At 41.0% G+C, this 17,822-nt stretch overlaps 1 protein-coding gene across 6 annotated transcripts in view; it reads right to left on the bottom strand.

Moving 5' to 3' along the window:
* Positions 1 to 17,822, bottom strand: part of Tada2a (transcriptional adaptor 2A) — a 64,831-nt gene that overhangs the window by 41,046 nt on the left and 5,963 nt on the right. For 5 of the 6 annotated variants that reach the window (XM_070027139.1, XM_070027140.1, XM_070027141.1 and 2 more), the window contains 2 exons: positions 12,316 to 12,422; positions 11,100 to 11,159 (listed from right to left, as the gene is read on the bottom strand). In XM_070027139.1, coding sequence (XP_069883240.1) covers positions 11,100 to 11,159; positions 12,316 to 12,422 — 167 coding nt within the window. Of the gene's footprint in view, positions 1 to 11,099; positions 11,166 to 12,315; positions 12,423 to 17,822 lie in introns of those variants that run through there. The other variant, XM_070027143.1, reaches the window with a different exon arrangement.

Below are 17,822 nucleotides of genomic sequence, written 5' to 3'. Positions count from 1 at the left end.
AAACATGATTGCCATTCTGGAAGATCCTCAAAGTATATAATCAATTGCCTACTCCTTCCACCCCTACTTCCATCATTAACTACAAGGTCTCCAATAAATGCTATCATCGATAATTACCATGCAACTCATGCAGAAATATATACATTTTCAAACTGAGCACAAAAGTAAATAGCTATTTTATTGTATGCTGAAAAGCAAGAAATATAAATATGTTGGGGCTGGGAAGGTGGCCCAGTGGTAGAGTGCTTGCCTTGCATGCATGAGACCCTGGGTTCGATTCCTCAGCACCACATAAGCAAAAAGCCGGAAGTGGCGCTGTGGCTCAAGTGGTAGAGCACTAGCCTTGAGCTGAAGAGCTGAGGGACAGTGCCCAGGCCCAGAGTTCAGGCCCCACAACCGGACCAAAAAAAAAAAAAAAAGAAATATAAATATGTAGTTTTGTTTAAACAGAAAATAAATTACATTTTTTTGTTTTTAAAAGGGTTACCTGTAGGGAAGCAAGTGAGAGAACAAGGACAGCTAGACATCTCTAAATATTCCTTGTTTAATAGATTTTACTTTGAAACATAAATATTGTACAGAATTACTAAATTTTTAAATCATAAAAATCAAACGCAACATCAAAATTTGTAAATCAACTTTAAGACTTATTTACACAGAAATGTACCTATCACCTGATGTGGAAGAAATAGTTGTATTAGGCCGGATGCTGGTGGCTCATGCCTGTAATCTTAGCTACTCAGGAGACTGAGATCTGAGGATCACAGTTCAAAGCCAGCATGGGCAGGAAAGTCCATGAAACTCTTATCTCCAATAAACTACCAGAAAACTGGAACTGGGGCTATAGCTCAAGTGGTAGAGCGCTCACCTTGAGCCAAAGAGCTGAGGGACAGCGCTCAGGCCCAGAGTTCAAGTCACATGACCACACACACACAAAAAAGAAATAGTTGTATTGTCAAAGCTTTTTATAGAATTCACAAACTCCATGATAATGACAATTTGCCTTGTGAAGTTTAAAATATGTTTGTGACTTTAAGTATCACTATTCCACAATACTATGAAATTTGTGAAATTTATATAATCGATCTCAATAATATTTTAAAAAAGACTTATTTACACAGAAAGAAACTATATCAAGTGATTTTACTTTTTATTTTATTAATTTTTATAAAACAGGGCTTACTTAACTCAGGGTTTACTTAACTGACTTGGAATGTGCCTGACCTGAAAAAAAAAATTTCCTTACACTGTTCATGAACACAGTGCCCATTTCACAATCTTTAAATACTACTTCCCATTAAAAGGAACTGGAGCTCCTTAAAGACTTGCTTAAATGTTCTAGGTCAGGAATGAGTAATAAGGCTAGACAACATCGGGTCACACTAAAAACGAAGAGCTTTCAGACAGTGTAAAGGATTCAGAAGCTGAATAACAGGAGCTTCTGGTAACCAAACCTGGAATACTTGAATCAATAAGGATTACAACTACAAAGGCTTAACACATCAAATACTTTAAATATCTGGAGGATGCTAGGCAATCAACTTTCAAAACTAGTAAGCAAAGGGAAATATTTTTATTTTGCTCCATAGAGTTTGAACTCAGAGCTTTGCACTCTTTGGCTTACTTTCTTGGCTGGTGGTAGTCTACCACTTAAGCCACATCTCCAGCTCAGCATTTTACTGGTTAATTGGAGTTGGAATCTCTCAGATTATTTCTGCAATCCCTGATTACCAGAGATAATAACTTGATCTAATATAGTCAGTGAACACCCTGATTAACAGAGATGATAATAACTTAGATCTAATATAGTCAATGAATACTACTCCCAATTTACAGAAACAGAAAAGACAGAGAATCCAGACTATTCTAGTAACATCAAGTTTGTGAAAATTTAATAAATTATAAGAAATGAGAAGGGGAACTTCTGGATGATTCCTGAACATACAGAGCTTCCTGAAGGGTGGTGTAACTAGAGGGGACATGGAAGCTTTGTTCCCACACACTGTACTTTTTTGGGGGGGGAGGGGGGGTGGGGCGGAGAGGTCGGTCATGGGGCTTGAACTCTGGGCCTGGGCACTATCCCTCAGCTCTTCAGCTCAAGGTGAGCGCTCTACCACTCGAGCCACAATGCTACTTCTGGTTTTTTGAATGGTTTATTGGCGATAAGAGTCTCACAGAGTTTCCTGCCCAGGCTGGCATTGAACCACCATCCTCAGATCTCATCCTCCTGAGTAGCGTAAGCAACTGACTCTCGGTTTGGTCATCTTTTAACATTAGCATTATTAGTTAAGTAATCCTGATGTCACACAGCCATTGGTATGATGCAGTGAGAAAGCACTTTAGGCCTCTGTGGTCTTCCTAAGTACTCATAATCCAAAAGGACTCATATCAATCATATGAACATAAACATTTTGAGTAACCCACAAAATACGCTTTGAGCTGCCATTAGTCATGAACAAGAAATTGTTGGGGTTTTTTTAATATCATGTCACACCCACTAAAATAGCCAAAATGAATGAGCCTGACCTTGCAAAAAACTGGCAAGTGCCAGGCATCGGTGGCTCAAGCCTGTAATCCTAGCTACTCAAGAGGCTGAGATCTGAGGATCATGGTTCAAAGCCAGCCTGGGCAGGAAAGACCGTTAGACTTTTTTGTTGTTGTTGTTGGTTGTAGAGATTGAATGTTGGGTCTAGGCGATGTCCCTGAGCGCTTCAGCTCAAGGCTAGCGCTTTACCACTTGAGCCACAGTGCCACTTCCGACTTTTTCTGTTTATGTGGTGCTGAGAACTCAAACCCAGGGCCTCATGCATGCAAGGCAAGCACTCTACCACTAAGCTACCTTCCCAGCCCCTATGAGACTCTTATCTCCAATAAACCACTAGAAAACCACTTGGCTCAAGTGGTAGAGAGCTTGCCTTGAGCTGAAGAGCACAGGGGAGTGCCCAAGCCCAGAGTTCAAGCCCCATGATCGACCTCTCCCCCCACCCCCCAAAAAAAAGTACAGTGTGTGAGAACAAAGCTTCCATGTCGGGGCTGGGAAGGTGGCTCAGTGGTAGAGCACTTGCCTTGCATGCCTGAGGCCCTGGGTTCGATTCCTCAGCACCACATAAGCAAAAAGAAAAAAGCCGGAAGTGGCGCTGTGGCTCAAGTGGTAGGGCGCTAGCCTTGAGCTGAAGAGCTGAGGGACAGCGCTCAGGCCCAGAGTTCAGGCCCCATGACCGGACCAAAAAAAAAAAAAAAAGCTTCCATGTCCCCTCTAGTTACACCAAAAAAAAAAAAACTGGCAAGTATGTGAAGCAACCACAATTGTCATATACTCATAAAGGTGTAAAATGAAAACTCTTTGACCATTTCTTTAAAAGTAGTTAATCATTTATTCTATGACAATAATTCCACTACTAGGCATTTATCCAAGAAAAACAAAAAATATATGAGCACAGAAAGCCATCTATAAGAACATTCATAACAATATTATTCATAATAGCCATCAGCTGAGTCCATCAAAAGAATGGATAAACAAATTAGGTATATACATGCAATAAAATATTCTTCTATAATCAAAAGAATTACTAATATAGGCAATAAGAATTAAGCTCAAAAAACTGAAAAAATAAACAAAAGAATACATACAGCATGAGTCCATTTATATGTTGTTCTGCAAGATGCAAAATGGATCTACACTGGTAAAAAAAAACTATACTGATTGCCTTACAAGCAGAAAGGGGGACAGTGTTCTAAAAATAAAGACTTTAGCTGGGTACTGGCAGATCACACTGTAATCCTACTTACTCAGGGGGCTGAGATCTAAAATTCCCAGTTCAAAACCAGTCCAGGCAGAGAAGTCTGACTCTTCTCTCCAATTAACTAGCAAAAAAAAAAAAAAAAAACCAAAACCAGAAGAAGAGATGTGGCTCCAATAACAGAGTGCCACTCTTGAGAAAAAAACAAACAAAGCACAGCACACCAGCTGAATTCAGGCCTTAGTATTAGCACAGGAAAGAAAGAAGAAAGAAAGAAAGAAAGAAAGAAAGAAAGAAAGAAAGAAAGAAAGAAAGAAAGAAAGAAAGAAAGAAAGAAAGAAAGAAAGAAAGAAAGAAAGAAAGGAAGGAAGAAAGGAAGAAAGGAAGGAAGAAAGGAAGAAAGAAAGGAAGAAAGAAAGGAAGGAAGAAAGGAAGGAAGGAAGGAAGGAAGGAAGGAAGGAAGGAAAAAGAAAGAAAGAAAGAAAGAAAGAAAGAAAGAAAGAAAGAAAGGAAGGAAGGAAGGAAGGAAGGAAGGAAGGAAGGAAGGAGCAAGCAAAGAAAGACAGAAGTGACCCTAAGTATTTACTTAGGGATGTAATGAAACAGTTAATGATATAACATCTGGGGTATTTGTGTCATAATAATCTGGAGAGCTGAGGTTTAGATGAAATCCATGAGCTAATAATTTTAAGAGCTGGTGATAGACATATGGGAATTTATTTCTCTATATGTGGCAACTGGTTACAATGGTGGCTCCAGATGGAACTTCTGTTAGAATTCTTTCTCTTTTTTTGTGGGTTGGAGCCCAGCAATAAACAGTTTTAATTTAAGGACCTACTGTGGATATACCTAACACACGAGCTCTGAATAAAGAAAATTCAAGCCAGGTTCTGGTGGTTCAGGCCTATAATCCTAGCTACTTAGGAAGCGGAGATTTGAGGATGGAGGCTTGACCAGCCTGGACAGAAAGAGTCTATGAGACTCTTATCTCCAATTAGCTACTAAAAAAAAAAAAAAAAGCCAGAAGTAGAACTGTGGCTTAAGTGCTAACCTTGAGCAAAAAAGTTTAGGGAGAGTACTGAGGTGTGGAGTTTAAGCCCCAGGACTGGCACAAAAAGAAAATATAAATAAAGAAACTTTGGAGTCCATGTCTGTATTTACATGAATTGTTCTCATTCTAGCAAGTACCATAAACATAGGTAAACATAACAACTCATCTATTAATTGAATTTATTTGTAAAACTGTATTTTTAGAATACTTGTTATCTGAGGCTGGGAAGGTGGCTCAGTGGTAGAGTGCTTGCCTTGCATGCCTGAGGCCCTGGGTTCGATTCCTCAGCACCACATAAGCAAAAACAAAAAAGCCGGAAGTGGCGCTGTGGCTCAAGAGGTAGAGCGCTAGCCTTGAGCTGAAGAGCTGAGGGACAGTGCCCAGGCCCAGAGTTCAGGCCCCACAACTGGACCCAAAAAAAAAAAAATACTTGTTATCTCTCGCCAATTTTTACTATGAAATAAATAATGAGAACTTTCTATGCTACGAGGCGGGAGGAAGCATAATGTAGTGTTTCTTGAAGTTTAATCAGTGTTATTCAACACAGGCACAAAGTAGGCCCTACTAAAGCCAGAATCTATAACAATGGGACCTATAATGTTGTGTTTCTGAATGTCTGAGGTGATTCTTATGTACTAAAGTTTAAGAAATACTGGTATAAAGGGTGTGGTAGAAAGAGATGCATTCACTTATTCAAGGTTCTAAGAATTACAAGACAAAAATAGGTATAGAACTCAGAAATCTTGATTAATTCACCACCCACCACAGCATGAGTAACACCCCCCAAAATACAGTACTGTGAGATGATAAAAGTACTGAAAACCATTTAAAGTTTTATGAGGCTTCACTTTGCAAAAAAAAAAAAAAAAAAAAATCAAGTTTTTACCCGCTTTCTTTCCTATAGAAGGAAAGATTCATCAAAATAGATAAAAATAAGAAAAAAGAAGGGTATTATTAAGCCCACAAAACTTCACAAATTAAAGATCTCTGAAGTATTCTTATGTTGGTGTTGAATACAAGAAGATGATGCAGACAGCAGACAGAATTAAATGGAATTGGGGATGAAACTAAAGTGTTTTTAGTATTATGCAGAAGACATGGTCTTCAGAACAGCTAAAGAAAGCTCAGGCCAGCTTTCCTATCATGGAAACCACAATAATCAGCATATGCAAACTACACTCAATTAACCCTTGAGGAATTATTTTACCTTTATTTTTTTTTGGGGGGGGTGCTATTCTTGGGGCTTGAACTCAAGCCCTGGATACTGCCCCTGACCTTTTTTTGCTCAAAGCTTTATGACTAGAGCCATAGCTCCACTTCCAGCCTTTTGGTGGTTAACTAGAGATAAGAGTTCCATGAGCCGGCGGCCTTGGTTCATGCCTGTAATCCCAGCTTCTCAGGAAGCTGAGATCTGAGGACTGCTGTTCAAAGCCAGCCTGGGCTCAAAGCCAGCCTGGGCATGAATGTCCGTTCAAGAGACTCATATCTCTAATTAATCACCGGAAAACCAGAAGTGGCACTGTGGCTCAAGTGGTAGAGTGCTCACCTTGAGCTGAAGAGCTCAGGGACAGCGCTCAGGCCCCAGAGTTCAAGCCTCAAGACAAAAAAAAAAAAAAAAAAAAAAGAGTCTCATGGACTTCCCAGGCTAGTTTCAAACCAAAACAGTTAAATCTTGGCCTCTTGAGTAGCTAGAAATACAGTGCCTGACTTATTTGACTATTTTAAGTGAATACAATTGGGGACTGAGGATGTACTTCAGCCATAGGTAGCATAGATGAGGCACCGTTCCCTAGCAACGGAAAATTAACAAAGTAGCTGGGAGCTGGGAGCTCATGATTGAAATTGTAGCTACTCAAAAGGCTGAGATTTGAGAATCGTGGTTCAAAGCCAGCCTGGGCAGGAAAGTTGTGAGACTCTTATCTCCCAAGTAACCACTAGAAAACTAGAAGTAAAGCTATAGCTCAAAGTGGTAAAGCCTTGAGCAAAAGAGCTCAGAGCCAGTGCCCAGGCCCTGAGTTCAAGCCCCATGAATGATAAAATAAGCAAATAAACATAAAGAAAAATCGGTATTTTGGCTCTGAACATTCTTAATGTGAATTTAAGAAAGATAATCAGCTTTCTGAAGATCTGTTAACTTTGATGAAATAATTCAACTATGTGGCCTGGAGTGGTGGCTAACACCTGTAATCCTAGCTTCTCAGGAGACTGAGCTCTGAGGATCACAGTTCAAAGCTAGCCTGGGCAGGAAAGTCCATAAGACTCTTATCTCCAATAAACCACTCAGAAAACTGGAAGTGGCAGTGTGGTTCAAGTGGTAGGGCGCTTGCCTTGAGTTGAAGAGCTGAGAGATAACACCCAGGCCCAGAGTTCAAGCCCCATGACTGACAAAAAAAAAAACCAGGGCTGGGAAGGTTGCTCAGTGGTAGAGCGCTTGCCTTGCATGCCTGAGGCCCTGGGTTCGATTCCTCAGCACCACATAAGCAAAAAGAAAAAAGCCGGAAGTGGTACTGTGGCTCAAGTGGTAAAGCGCTAGCCTTGAGCTGAAGAGCTGAGGGACAGCACCCAGGCCCAGAGTTCAGGCCCCACGACCAGAACCAAAGAAAAAAAGACAAAAAAAAAACTATGTGAACCACATACTCCCAACCCCTTGTTCATTGTACAATTAACAAAAAACTATTTTTTTTTTTTTTTTTTGTCAGTCATGGGGCCTACTGGGCCTGAGTACTGTCCCTCCCTCACTGAGGAGTCAAACCCAGGGCCTCATGTATGCAAGGAAAGACTCTATCACTGAGCCACCTTCCCAGCCCCAGGATTTTTTTTTAAGTCCAAGTTTTATAATTAGTGAATAGAATAAGAGACTGAAGGTGTTTTGAAGTAGATAGGACTTGCCAGTTGGCTCCCAAGAACTTTTACTAAGTAACTATGCTTTGATTAATACATTGTAGTCTAGAATCTGAAGCAGTATTATAGTCTCGGAAACTTTAATAGGACTTGGCAAAAAAAATCAGACTCAGGGATGTTGAATTTTTTTGTCAGTCATAGGGCTTGAACTCCGGGCCTAGGCACTGTCCTTCAGCTCTTCAGCTCAGGGCGAGTGCTCTACCACTTGAGCCACAGCGCCACTTCTGGTTTTCTGAGTAGTTTATTGGAGATAAGAGTCTCACAGACTTGCCTGCAGAGGTGGGGGTTGGCTTTAAACCATGATCCTTAGATCTCAGCCTCCTGAGCAGCTAGGGTTACAGACATCAACAACCGGCACCCCCTGGCTAATTTTGTGTGTGTGTATGGTGATACTAGGGTTTGAACTCAGGGCCTCACACATGCTAGGTATGCTTGCTTTTGTTGCTGTTATTACTTGAGCTACACTTCCAGTCTGGCTTTTCTTGCTGGTTATTCTGGAGATGGAGTCTTTTCTTCCTAGGCTGGCCTTCTACTATCCAACTTGGCTAACTCCAAATATTAAGAAACTGAAGTAATACACTGTGAATTCTGTAGTAGGGAAAAAAAATCTAAATATATCCCTTCCTCCTCTTCTCAAGATTCCTATTAAGTCATACAAAAACTAGGTATTGCTATGAAGATACTTCGCAGATGGAATTAAGGTTACTAATAAGCTGATCTTAAAACATGGAAATTAGTCTGGTTTATTCAGGTTAGTCCAGTGTAATCACATTAAGATTCACAGAGATTCTGCACAGGAAAGATGAAGCAGGAAGTCAGAGAAGCTGCAAGCATTTCCTCAACCCTCAAGAACACTCAGCTGGCTTTAGGAATGACAAAAGGTAGCCAGAAACCAGGAAATTCCAGCAGCCTCTAACAGTGGTGGGGGACATCTGGCCTGAGGACTGCATAAGTCCCACAACATCATTTGGCACATGATGGGACCATATGTTTCTCATCAGCTGCCTTTGGCCATCTATCTGCCTATATTGAGTTTCTTATGGCCCTTGGCTGAAAAAAATTCCCAGTCAGTAAAGAAACAGTGCTATCTGGGAAGGTGGCTAAGTGGTAGTAGAGTGCTTGTCTTGCATGCATGAGGCCCTGGGTTCGATTCTTCAGCACCACATAAGCAGAAAAAGCCAGAAGTGGTGCTATGGCTCAAGTGGTAGAGCGCTAGCCTTGAGCTAAAGAGCTGAGGGACAGCTCCCAGGCCCAGAGTTCAGGCCCCGTGACCAACCAAAAAAAACCAAAAGAAACAGTGGCATCAATCCTACAATCTCAAAGCAGCAAATTCTACCAGCAACTCCAAAAAGCCTTCAGACTGGCTTAACAACTTGATTTTAGCCTTCTCCAACCTATAGCAATCTGGTGAGTCTAAGTCTTCTGACTTACAATACTGAGATAATTTGTGTTGTCTTAAGTCACTTAATTTTTGGCAATGTGTTATAGTAGCCACAGAAAAACTAGTAAAAGCCAGGCATCAGTGTCTCACGCCTGTAATCCTCGCTACTAAGGAGGATCACAGTTCAAAGCCAGCTCGGGAAGGAAAAGTCCATGAGACTCTCTCCAATAAACCGCTCAGAAAATCAGAAGTGGCACTATGGCTCTTGAGCTGAAGAGCTGAGGGACAGCGTCCAGGCCCAGAGTTCAAGCCCCACAACTGACAAAAACAAAACAAAATAAACAAACAAAAAAACTAATAAAAGCTGGCATCCGTTGCTCACATCTGTAATCCTAGCAACTCAGGAGGCTAAGATCTGCAGATCCAGATTCGAAGTCAGTCTAGGTAGGTATCTCTGCAAGACTCTCATCTCCAATTAACTACAAAAAGCCAGAAGTGAAGCTATGGCTCAAATGGTAGAGTGCCAGACTTGAGTGAAAAAGCTAAGGGAGCCAGGTGCTCGGTGGCTCATGCTTGAGATCTGAGGATCACAGTTTGAAGCCAGACCAGGATCCATGACACTCTTATCTCCAATTTAAGCACCAACAAAGCTCAAAGGGAAGCTGTAGACTGGCTAGAGTGATGGAGTGCTGGCCTTAAGCAAAAAAACTCAGGGACAATGACCAGACGATGAGTTCAAACCCTAGAACCAACCAATACACATATAAACACACATACACATACATACACATGAAAACTAATGAAATGCCAAAAGATTAATCCACAATGAGAAATTATTACTGTCAATCAGTGAACATTAACAGAGTCAAAACTATTGGTAAACTAAGAGCTTTAGTTACATGTTTAATGTGCTCTGAAAACAAAGAAACCCTTATTTTTGTGGTGCTAGGGAATCAGACCCATTGCCCTGAGCGTGCTAAGCAAGTGATCTACAAATGAACTATATCCCCAGCCTCAGTCAATTTTTTTTCTTTGCCAGTCCTGGGGATTGAACTCTGGGCCTCAGCACTATCCCTGAGCTCCTTTTTCGCTTAACTCTTTACCACTTAAGCCACAGCACCACTTCCAGCTTTTGCTGAGTAGCTTATTGGAGATGAGAGTCTCACAGACTTTCCTCCCTGGGCTGGCTTTGAACCACGATTCTCAGATCTCAGCCTCCAGAGTTATAGGCGTGAATTACAGGCATGAGCCACCAATGCCTGGCTCCTATGTTACTTTGTTTTGTTTTTTTGCCAGTTGTGGGGCTTGAATTCTGGCCTTGGGCACTGTCCCTCAGCTTTCAGCTCAAGGTGAGCGCTCTACCACTTGAGCCACAATGTCACTTCCTGTTTTCTAGTGGTTTATTAGATATAAGTCTCACAGACTTCCTGCCTGGGCTGGCTTTGAACCATGACCCTCAGATCCCAGCCTCCTGAGTAGCTAGGATTACAGGTATAAGCCACCGGCGCCTGGCTTCTATGTTAATTTTTTAACTTAACTCTCAGAGAGTAATTAGTCTCCCCAATACATGGAGACTGAGTTCCAGACATGATGTACTTCAGTACCCAAATTAATGACATGAAAATGGTTATAAAACACAGTGACAACACACTGGCTATCTATGTTTACTGACAAACTTAAAAAGCAAACCTCTTATAATCAAGTAGAGTATCCTGAACAGTACTTCCATTAAATATCTTCTAAATTTGAAGCCAAAATGTGAGTTTACAAAGCTACTTTCAGAGTGCTTGCCTAGAATATACAAGACTGTAGGTTGGCTCTCTAATACCACAAAAATAACTATTCTTATACTTAAATGCCTTTGCAGTTTGCATAGAACCCTTACTGGGTTCTATGGGTAATGATCTACTGGGTAATGATTAACAAATATAGAAGAGAAAAAAAGAGAAAGATGGAGATAAAACGAATACCCCTTCTTAGTACTTTCTAAAAAGTGAACTGAAATTCCCAACAACTTTATTATTACCATTATTTCGTAAGTATGATCACTTTGATGTTTCTTGTATTCAAATCCTCGAGTAAAACACTGTAAGGAAAGAAAAGTTAAGTTACTACAGGTTCCTTTACAAATGCTTTCTTAGCTGGGCACCAGTGGCTCACACCTGTAATCCTAGCTATAGCTATATAGGAAGCTGAGATCTGAGGATCACAGTTCAAAGCCAACCTGGGCAGGAAGAGTCCATGAGACTGTTATCTCCAATTAACCACCAGAAAGCCGGAAGTGGCGCTGTGGCTTAAGTGGCAGAGTGCTTGCCTTGAGCTGACAAGATGAAGGACAGCACCCAGGCCCAGAGTTCAAGCCCCATGACTGACCACCAAAAAAAAAAAAAAAAAGGTGTTTGAGGATGTTCTAGTCCTGTAAATTGTGGTGTCATTTTTTAACTAGCTTTTGGTGTTTTTTTTTAAAAATAGGATAGGGTCTTGCTACCTTGCCTGGGCTGGCCTGTCTTGAACTCTTGATCCTCCTGCCTCAGCCTCCTGAGTGCTGGGATTATACATCTCACCATGCTTGGTTCCTAAAGTCAGGATTCCTCTTACAACGGAATTACAACAGTTGTAATACCACAACTGTCATCAGTCACTTTTACATTTTAACATTTTTGAGATTAGGATGTTTCTTATATAGTGTCTTAGATCTGATAAAATATGACATTTGCTATGTGACCTTGCGCAAAGTACTTCTTTCCTTGGGTTTCATCTATAAAATGGGGATACTTATTTATTCATTTCAAAGGATTATGGTGCTACCTTAAGGGTTAATTCATGTAGAATATACAAAATAGTGACTGGTACAGAGTAAGTACTCATAATTAGTGTTACTACTATTAAAGCCCACAAAATAGTCTGTTCTCTTGTTTTGTCATCTGTACAGAGATCACTCCAACATGACAAACAATCCCATCAAAGGAAACACTCTTCCATTTCTGATTCTTGTAATACCAATACTTCAAAGCTACTTAAAAAAAATGTCATACATTAGATTGAGATGCCTTGTGAAACAGTCAAGAGTTTGCCACAGCTACTCTAATCTACAACTTTTCACTATTAAAGTGCATAAGGAAAGTATCTAAAAGAAATAGGTTTAATAAGGTATGGTCCTCTGAAGCAATCTATAGCAATCTCTGTATTACTATATCCATAACACTAAACTAGAAAAGATGAGCCTCTTCTCAACGAGTTACCTGCAAACAGAGGAAAAATGGAGGTGGCCCACATTCAGCACACTTAATATAAGGCTCCATGAGGTAGGAGGAGCAGCCTCTGCAGGGTGGCTTATCAGAGGGATCATCTAGAACAAAAAACAATAACAAATACATTAACTTTAAAACACCTTATGGTTATCATAAATGGAAGGAGAAAATCTGCAAATCACTATAGATAAGTCAGTGAGATATGTTGATGCAAACAACATGAACTCATTCCACATAAGCAAAACAAAAATTAAGCTCCTTTTTTACTTCAGTGCAGTTTTGTTCCTTGTTTTTTTGGTTTTTTTTTTAGTCATGGGGCTTGAACTCTGGGCCTGGGCACAGTCCCTCAGCTCTTCAACTCAAGGCAGGAGCTCTACCACTTGAGCCACAGCATCACTTCCAGTTTTCTGATGGTTTATTGGAAATAAGAGTCTCACAGTTTCCTGCCCCAGCTGGCTTTGAACTGAGAGCCTCAGATCTCAGCCTCTGAGTAGCTAGGATTCCAGGTGTGAGCCACCAGCACTCAGCTCCTTTGTTCCTTATAGTGTACTCATTATTTCAAAAAGCAGTTAGACAGATATGGTCTCTGCAGAGAAATTTATAAACAGATATTTTAAACCAATTTCATAAAACACAACTTGTTTTTCCATGGGGAAAATGAGCACATAATAATACAACATACATATAAGATAATCTGGCAAGATGTAAAACAATTGCTGAATCTAAGCAACAAGTACATACTTTTTTTTTTTTTTTTTAAGTTAAGGGGGTAGATGCCATCAAAAAAAAAAAAATTGGCAATCCTAGGTTTTGAGCTCAGAGCCTGTCTTGCTAGGCAGACATTCTACCATTTGAGCCATATCTTCAGCAAATTAAATATATGTCATGAGATTTAAATTTTGTATTTGAGTTGTGCCTAATACCCAGAAAAGTAAAAAAAAAAAAATTTGTCCAGTCCCACTGATACTAGTATGTTGTGAATTATTAAGACAAGAAGTCAACTTTAACTCCCTCTAACGTTATCAAAATTCAGCTTTGAATATCCGAATATCCCTGGTTGCCCCAAATTCTGCCACTGGAGCCAAACTGTTTTCTATGATCAACCACAGGAGTCTAGGAGAATAAAGCCTTGGGTAGTAAATGGTGGGATGGAATTTGTTTAATGTGGGGTAGAATTTCTCTCCTTTGATAATAGTGTTTTCTCCCTTTACCAAAGAAACACTCTTCCAGGCATTTTTCGCTCTTGTAAATGGAGATTGTTTTTCTTATCATTTGTTTTTGTTCGTTTTTGTGACAATACTGGGGCTTGAAGTCAGAGCATGGGCATTTTTGTTCAAGGGCATTTTGTTCACTTGAGCCACAGCTCTATTTCCCACTTTTTGGTGGTTAACTGGAGTTAAGTGTCTCAGTGAACTTTCCTAAGTTTGAACTGTAATCCTCAGATCACAGCCTTCTAAGTAGCTAGAATTATAGGCATGAGCCACCAGTGCCCAACCTTTCCTTTTTTTTTTTTTTTGGCCTGTCATGGGCCTGAACTCTGGGCTTGAGCAATAGCCTTCAGTTCTTCAGCTCAAGGCTAGCACTCTACCATTTGAGCCACAGCACCACTTCTGGCTTTTTCTGCTTATGTGGTACTGAGGAATTGAACCCAAGGCCTCATGCATGCAAGGCAAGCACTCTACCACTGAGTCAGCTTCCCAGCCCCATCATTTGTTTATAAATAAAGAAAATAGGATAGATAAAAGAAATGTACTCCTTTTGGGCCGGGATGGATCTGGCCTGTAAATCTAGCTACTTAGGAGGCTGAGATCTTGGGATCATGGTTCAAAGCCAGCCTAGGTAGAAAAGCCTATGAAACTCTTAAATCAATTAACCAGCAAAAAGCCAGAAGTGGAGGTAAGACTCAACTGGTAGAACAGAAGAGTTAAGCGGAAAAAGCCAAGTGAGATAAGGCTCTGAGTTCAAGTCCCAGTACTAGCACACATATATATGCCCTCCACCTAAAAAAAAAAATAATCATAGTGTTCACACAACATTCTTCTTTTTTTTTTCTTTGGGTCCGGTCATGGCCTGAACTCTGGGCCTGGGCGCTGTCCCTCAGCTCTTCAGCTCAAGGCTGAGCTTGAGCCATAGCGCCACTTCCGGCTTTTTTTTCCCTGCTATGTGGTGCTGAGTAATAGAACCCAGGGCCTCATGCATACAAGGCAAGTGCTCTACCACTGAACCACCTTCCCAGCCCCCACACAACATTCTTATATAACAAAAAGCTGTTACGTGCATTACTTTCAAATGTCTCTCCAAAAATGCAAGTAGATGAAAAACATCATAACTACATGAATGTTAAAGGGTTTTGCATTTTTTTTAATGAGATAATGCCTCTGGTTTTGAGATTTTTGATATATACAGCTAAACTATCCTTCAAAAGAGTATTCAAAGCCAGGCGCTGGTGGCTCACGCCTGTAATCCTAGCTACTCAGGAGGCTGAGATCTGAGGATCTCCGTTCAAAGCCAGCCCGGGCAGGAGAGACCGTGAGACTCCTATCTCCAATAAACCACCAGAAAACCGGAAGTGGCGCTGTAGCTCAAGTGGTAGAGGACTCACTTTGAGCTAAAGAGCTGAGGGACAGTGCCCAGGCCCAGAGTTCAAGCCCCAGGACCAAAAAAAAAAAAGAGTAAAGTGGCGCTGTAGCTCAAGTGGTAGAGCGCTCGCCTTGAGCTGAAGAGCTGAGGGACAGCGCCCAGGCCCAGGGTTCAAGTCCCACTACCGACCAAAAAAAAAAAAAAAAAAAAAAAAAAAAGATATAACTATTGTAAATTGTAAATAGTCAATAAATAACTATTGTATGCAAATCTATAACTGTTGGCAATGACATCTGGGAAGAAGAGATAAATAAAGTTTATTTCCTGTAAAAAAAAAAAAAAAAAAAAGAGTATTCAAAACTGGGTGCCAGTGACTCCCGCCTGTAATCCTAGCTACTCAGGAGGCAGAGATCTGAGGACCACAGTTTGAAGCCAGCTTGCGCGGAAAAGTCCACAAGACTCTTCCTCCAATAAACTACTCAGAAAAAGCCACAAGCCATATGGGGCTCAAGTGGTAGAATGCTAGCCTTGGGCACAGAGTCTCAGGGACAGTGCTCAGGTCCTCAGTTCAAGCTCCATGACCAGAAAAAAAAAAAAAAAGAGTATTCCAGCTGAGCATAAATAGCTCACACTTGTAATCTTATCTGCTCAGGAAGCTGAGATCTGATTGTGGTTCAAGGCCAGCTTGGGCATGAAACTTTAAGACTCTCATCTCCAATGAACTACCAAAACAACAGAGGTGAAGCTGTGGCTCAAGCAAAAGAGCTCAGGGCCAGTGTTCAGGCCCTGAGTTCAAGCCCCAAGACTGGTGGGTACACAAAAAAACAAGTATTCCAGAGATTTGCTTTTTTTTTGCCAATCCTGCCACTTCTGGCTTTTTCCATTTATGTGGTACTGAGAATGAAACCCAGGCAGGGCTTCATGCATGCTAGGCAAGCACTTGACCACTAAACCACATTTCCAGGTCATTCCAGAGTTTTTCTACAAAGTAGATGGAGATTAATTCCGTATTACATTGAAAGCAAAATACATTATATATATTTTTTATTGGTGGGGGGACAGTGGTAAGGATCGAAGCTTGCACCTGTCAAACAAGCACTCTACGCTTATCCAACCTCAAAGCAAAACATTTTTTGAGTGTTACTGGAAACTGACTCTTCTAGTATGCAGCAATAAAATTAGCTGCACATAATTTTAAAGAATACTGTGCTTTGTTTTCTTCAAGACTTTACCAGGAGTTATTCAGGCTTGTGGTATTCCTTAGTCACTAATATACCTTGATCATTCCCCATTTGTACTTCTAAGATGCGAATGATAATGGGAATAACTATACAACTGGTGGGTGGAAATGGGAGAGGAGGGCTGGGAGAGAGGGAACAGAAGATACTGTACAAAAGAAAATGTATTCTTTACCTGACTTGTATAATTGTAATCTCTCTATACATCACATTTATAACAATAAAGTAAGTTAATTTAAAAAAAAAAAGATATTCCAGAGGGGTTGGGTATTTAGCTCAGTGGAAGAGCACTTGCCTGGCAAGTACAGGCCCTGAGTTCAGTCCTTGGCTCTGTTAAAAAAAAAAAAAGTATTCCAGCTGGTTGTAATGGCTCAAAACTGTAATCTTAGCTACTAAGAGATGGAGGATATAAGTTTGAGGCCAGCCAGGGGCAAAAACCAATATGCTGGTATCTCAAAAATCAAGCTGAGGCTGGGCGCCAGTGGCTCACACCTGTAATCCTAGCTACTCAGGAGGCTCAGATCTCAGGATCACAGTTCAAAGCCAGCCTGGGCAAGAAAGTATGTGAAACTCTTTTTTTTTGGGGGGGGGTGGGGTGGGGTGAGGGTGGTCCGGTCGTGGGGGCCTGAACTCTGGGCCTGGGCGCTGTCCCTCAGCACTTCAGCTCAAGGCTAGCACTCTACTACTTGAGCCGCAGCGCCACTTCCGGCTTTTTTATTTTTTCTGCTTATGTGGTGCTGAGGAATCGAACCCAGGGCCTCATGCATGCAAGGCAAGCACTCTACCACTGAGCCACCTTCCCAGCCCATGTGAAATGCTTATCTCTGATAAAACACCAGAAATGAAGTGGCGCTATGGCTCAAGCGGTAGAGTGCTCACCTGGAGCTGAAGAGTGGAGGCACAGTGCTCAAGCCCAGAGATCAAGCCGACAAAAAAGAAAAAAAAAGAAAAAGAAATCAAGCTAAGGTGTCTTTTTTCTATTCTTCCTTCTTTTATCCTGGTTATGCTAAAGTTCTTTCTAAAAACTAAAAAAAGAAAAGAAAAAAAGCCTGGGAACTTGAGGTATGGTTTAAGTGCACTTACTTAACAAGTGTAAGGCCCTAAATTCAATCACAAGTATCTCCAGAAAGAAACCAAACAAGTAAGGTGTAGTAGTATACACCTCTAATCCCAGCTGCTCACAGAAACAGTGGTAGGAGATAGCAATCTGGGACCAGCTCTGGGAAAAGGCACAAGATTCAATCTGAAAAAGAATCTAAAAGGATTGGAGGTATACCTTAGATGGAAGAGCACTTGTCTAGCAATTTCAAGGCCCAGAGTTCAAACTTCAGTATTGTCTGCCCCCAAAAAGGTTTTCTAGAGTTGTACATTCTAGAAAAGCTTTTCCTTCATCATTCAAAATTCATAGACAAGGGCTGGGAAGGTGGCTCAGTGGTAGAGTGCTTGCCTTGCATGCATGAGGCCCTGGGTTCGATTACTCAGCACCATATAAGCAGAAAAAGCCAGAAGTGGCACTGTGGCTCAAGTGGTAGAGCGCTAGCCTTGAGCTGAAGAGCTGAGGGACAGCACCCAGGCCCAGAGTCCAAACACCACAAAAATAAATAAATTCATAGACAATAGAAGATTAATGACTATATTATTTTAAAAAACTTCTTTGGCAAAAACACTACAAACAAACAT

The sequence above is a fragment of the Dipodomys merriami genome, unplaced genomic scaffold (genome assembly GCF_024711535.1).
Source record: "Dipodomys merriami isolate MVZ:Mamm:240054 unplaced genomic scaffold, mDipMer1.0.p SCAF_19, whole genome shotgun sequence".
In the NCBI taxonomy this organism is placed as follows: domain Eukaryota; kingdom Metazoa; phylum Chordata; class Mammalia; order Rodentia; family Heteromyidae; genus Dipodomys; species Dipodomys merriami.
The sequence above is the reverse complement of the archived record's forward strand: the minus strand, read 5'-3'. Positions and strand labels throughout refer to the sequence as shown.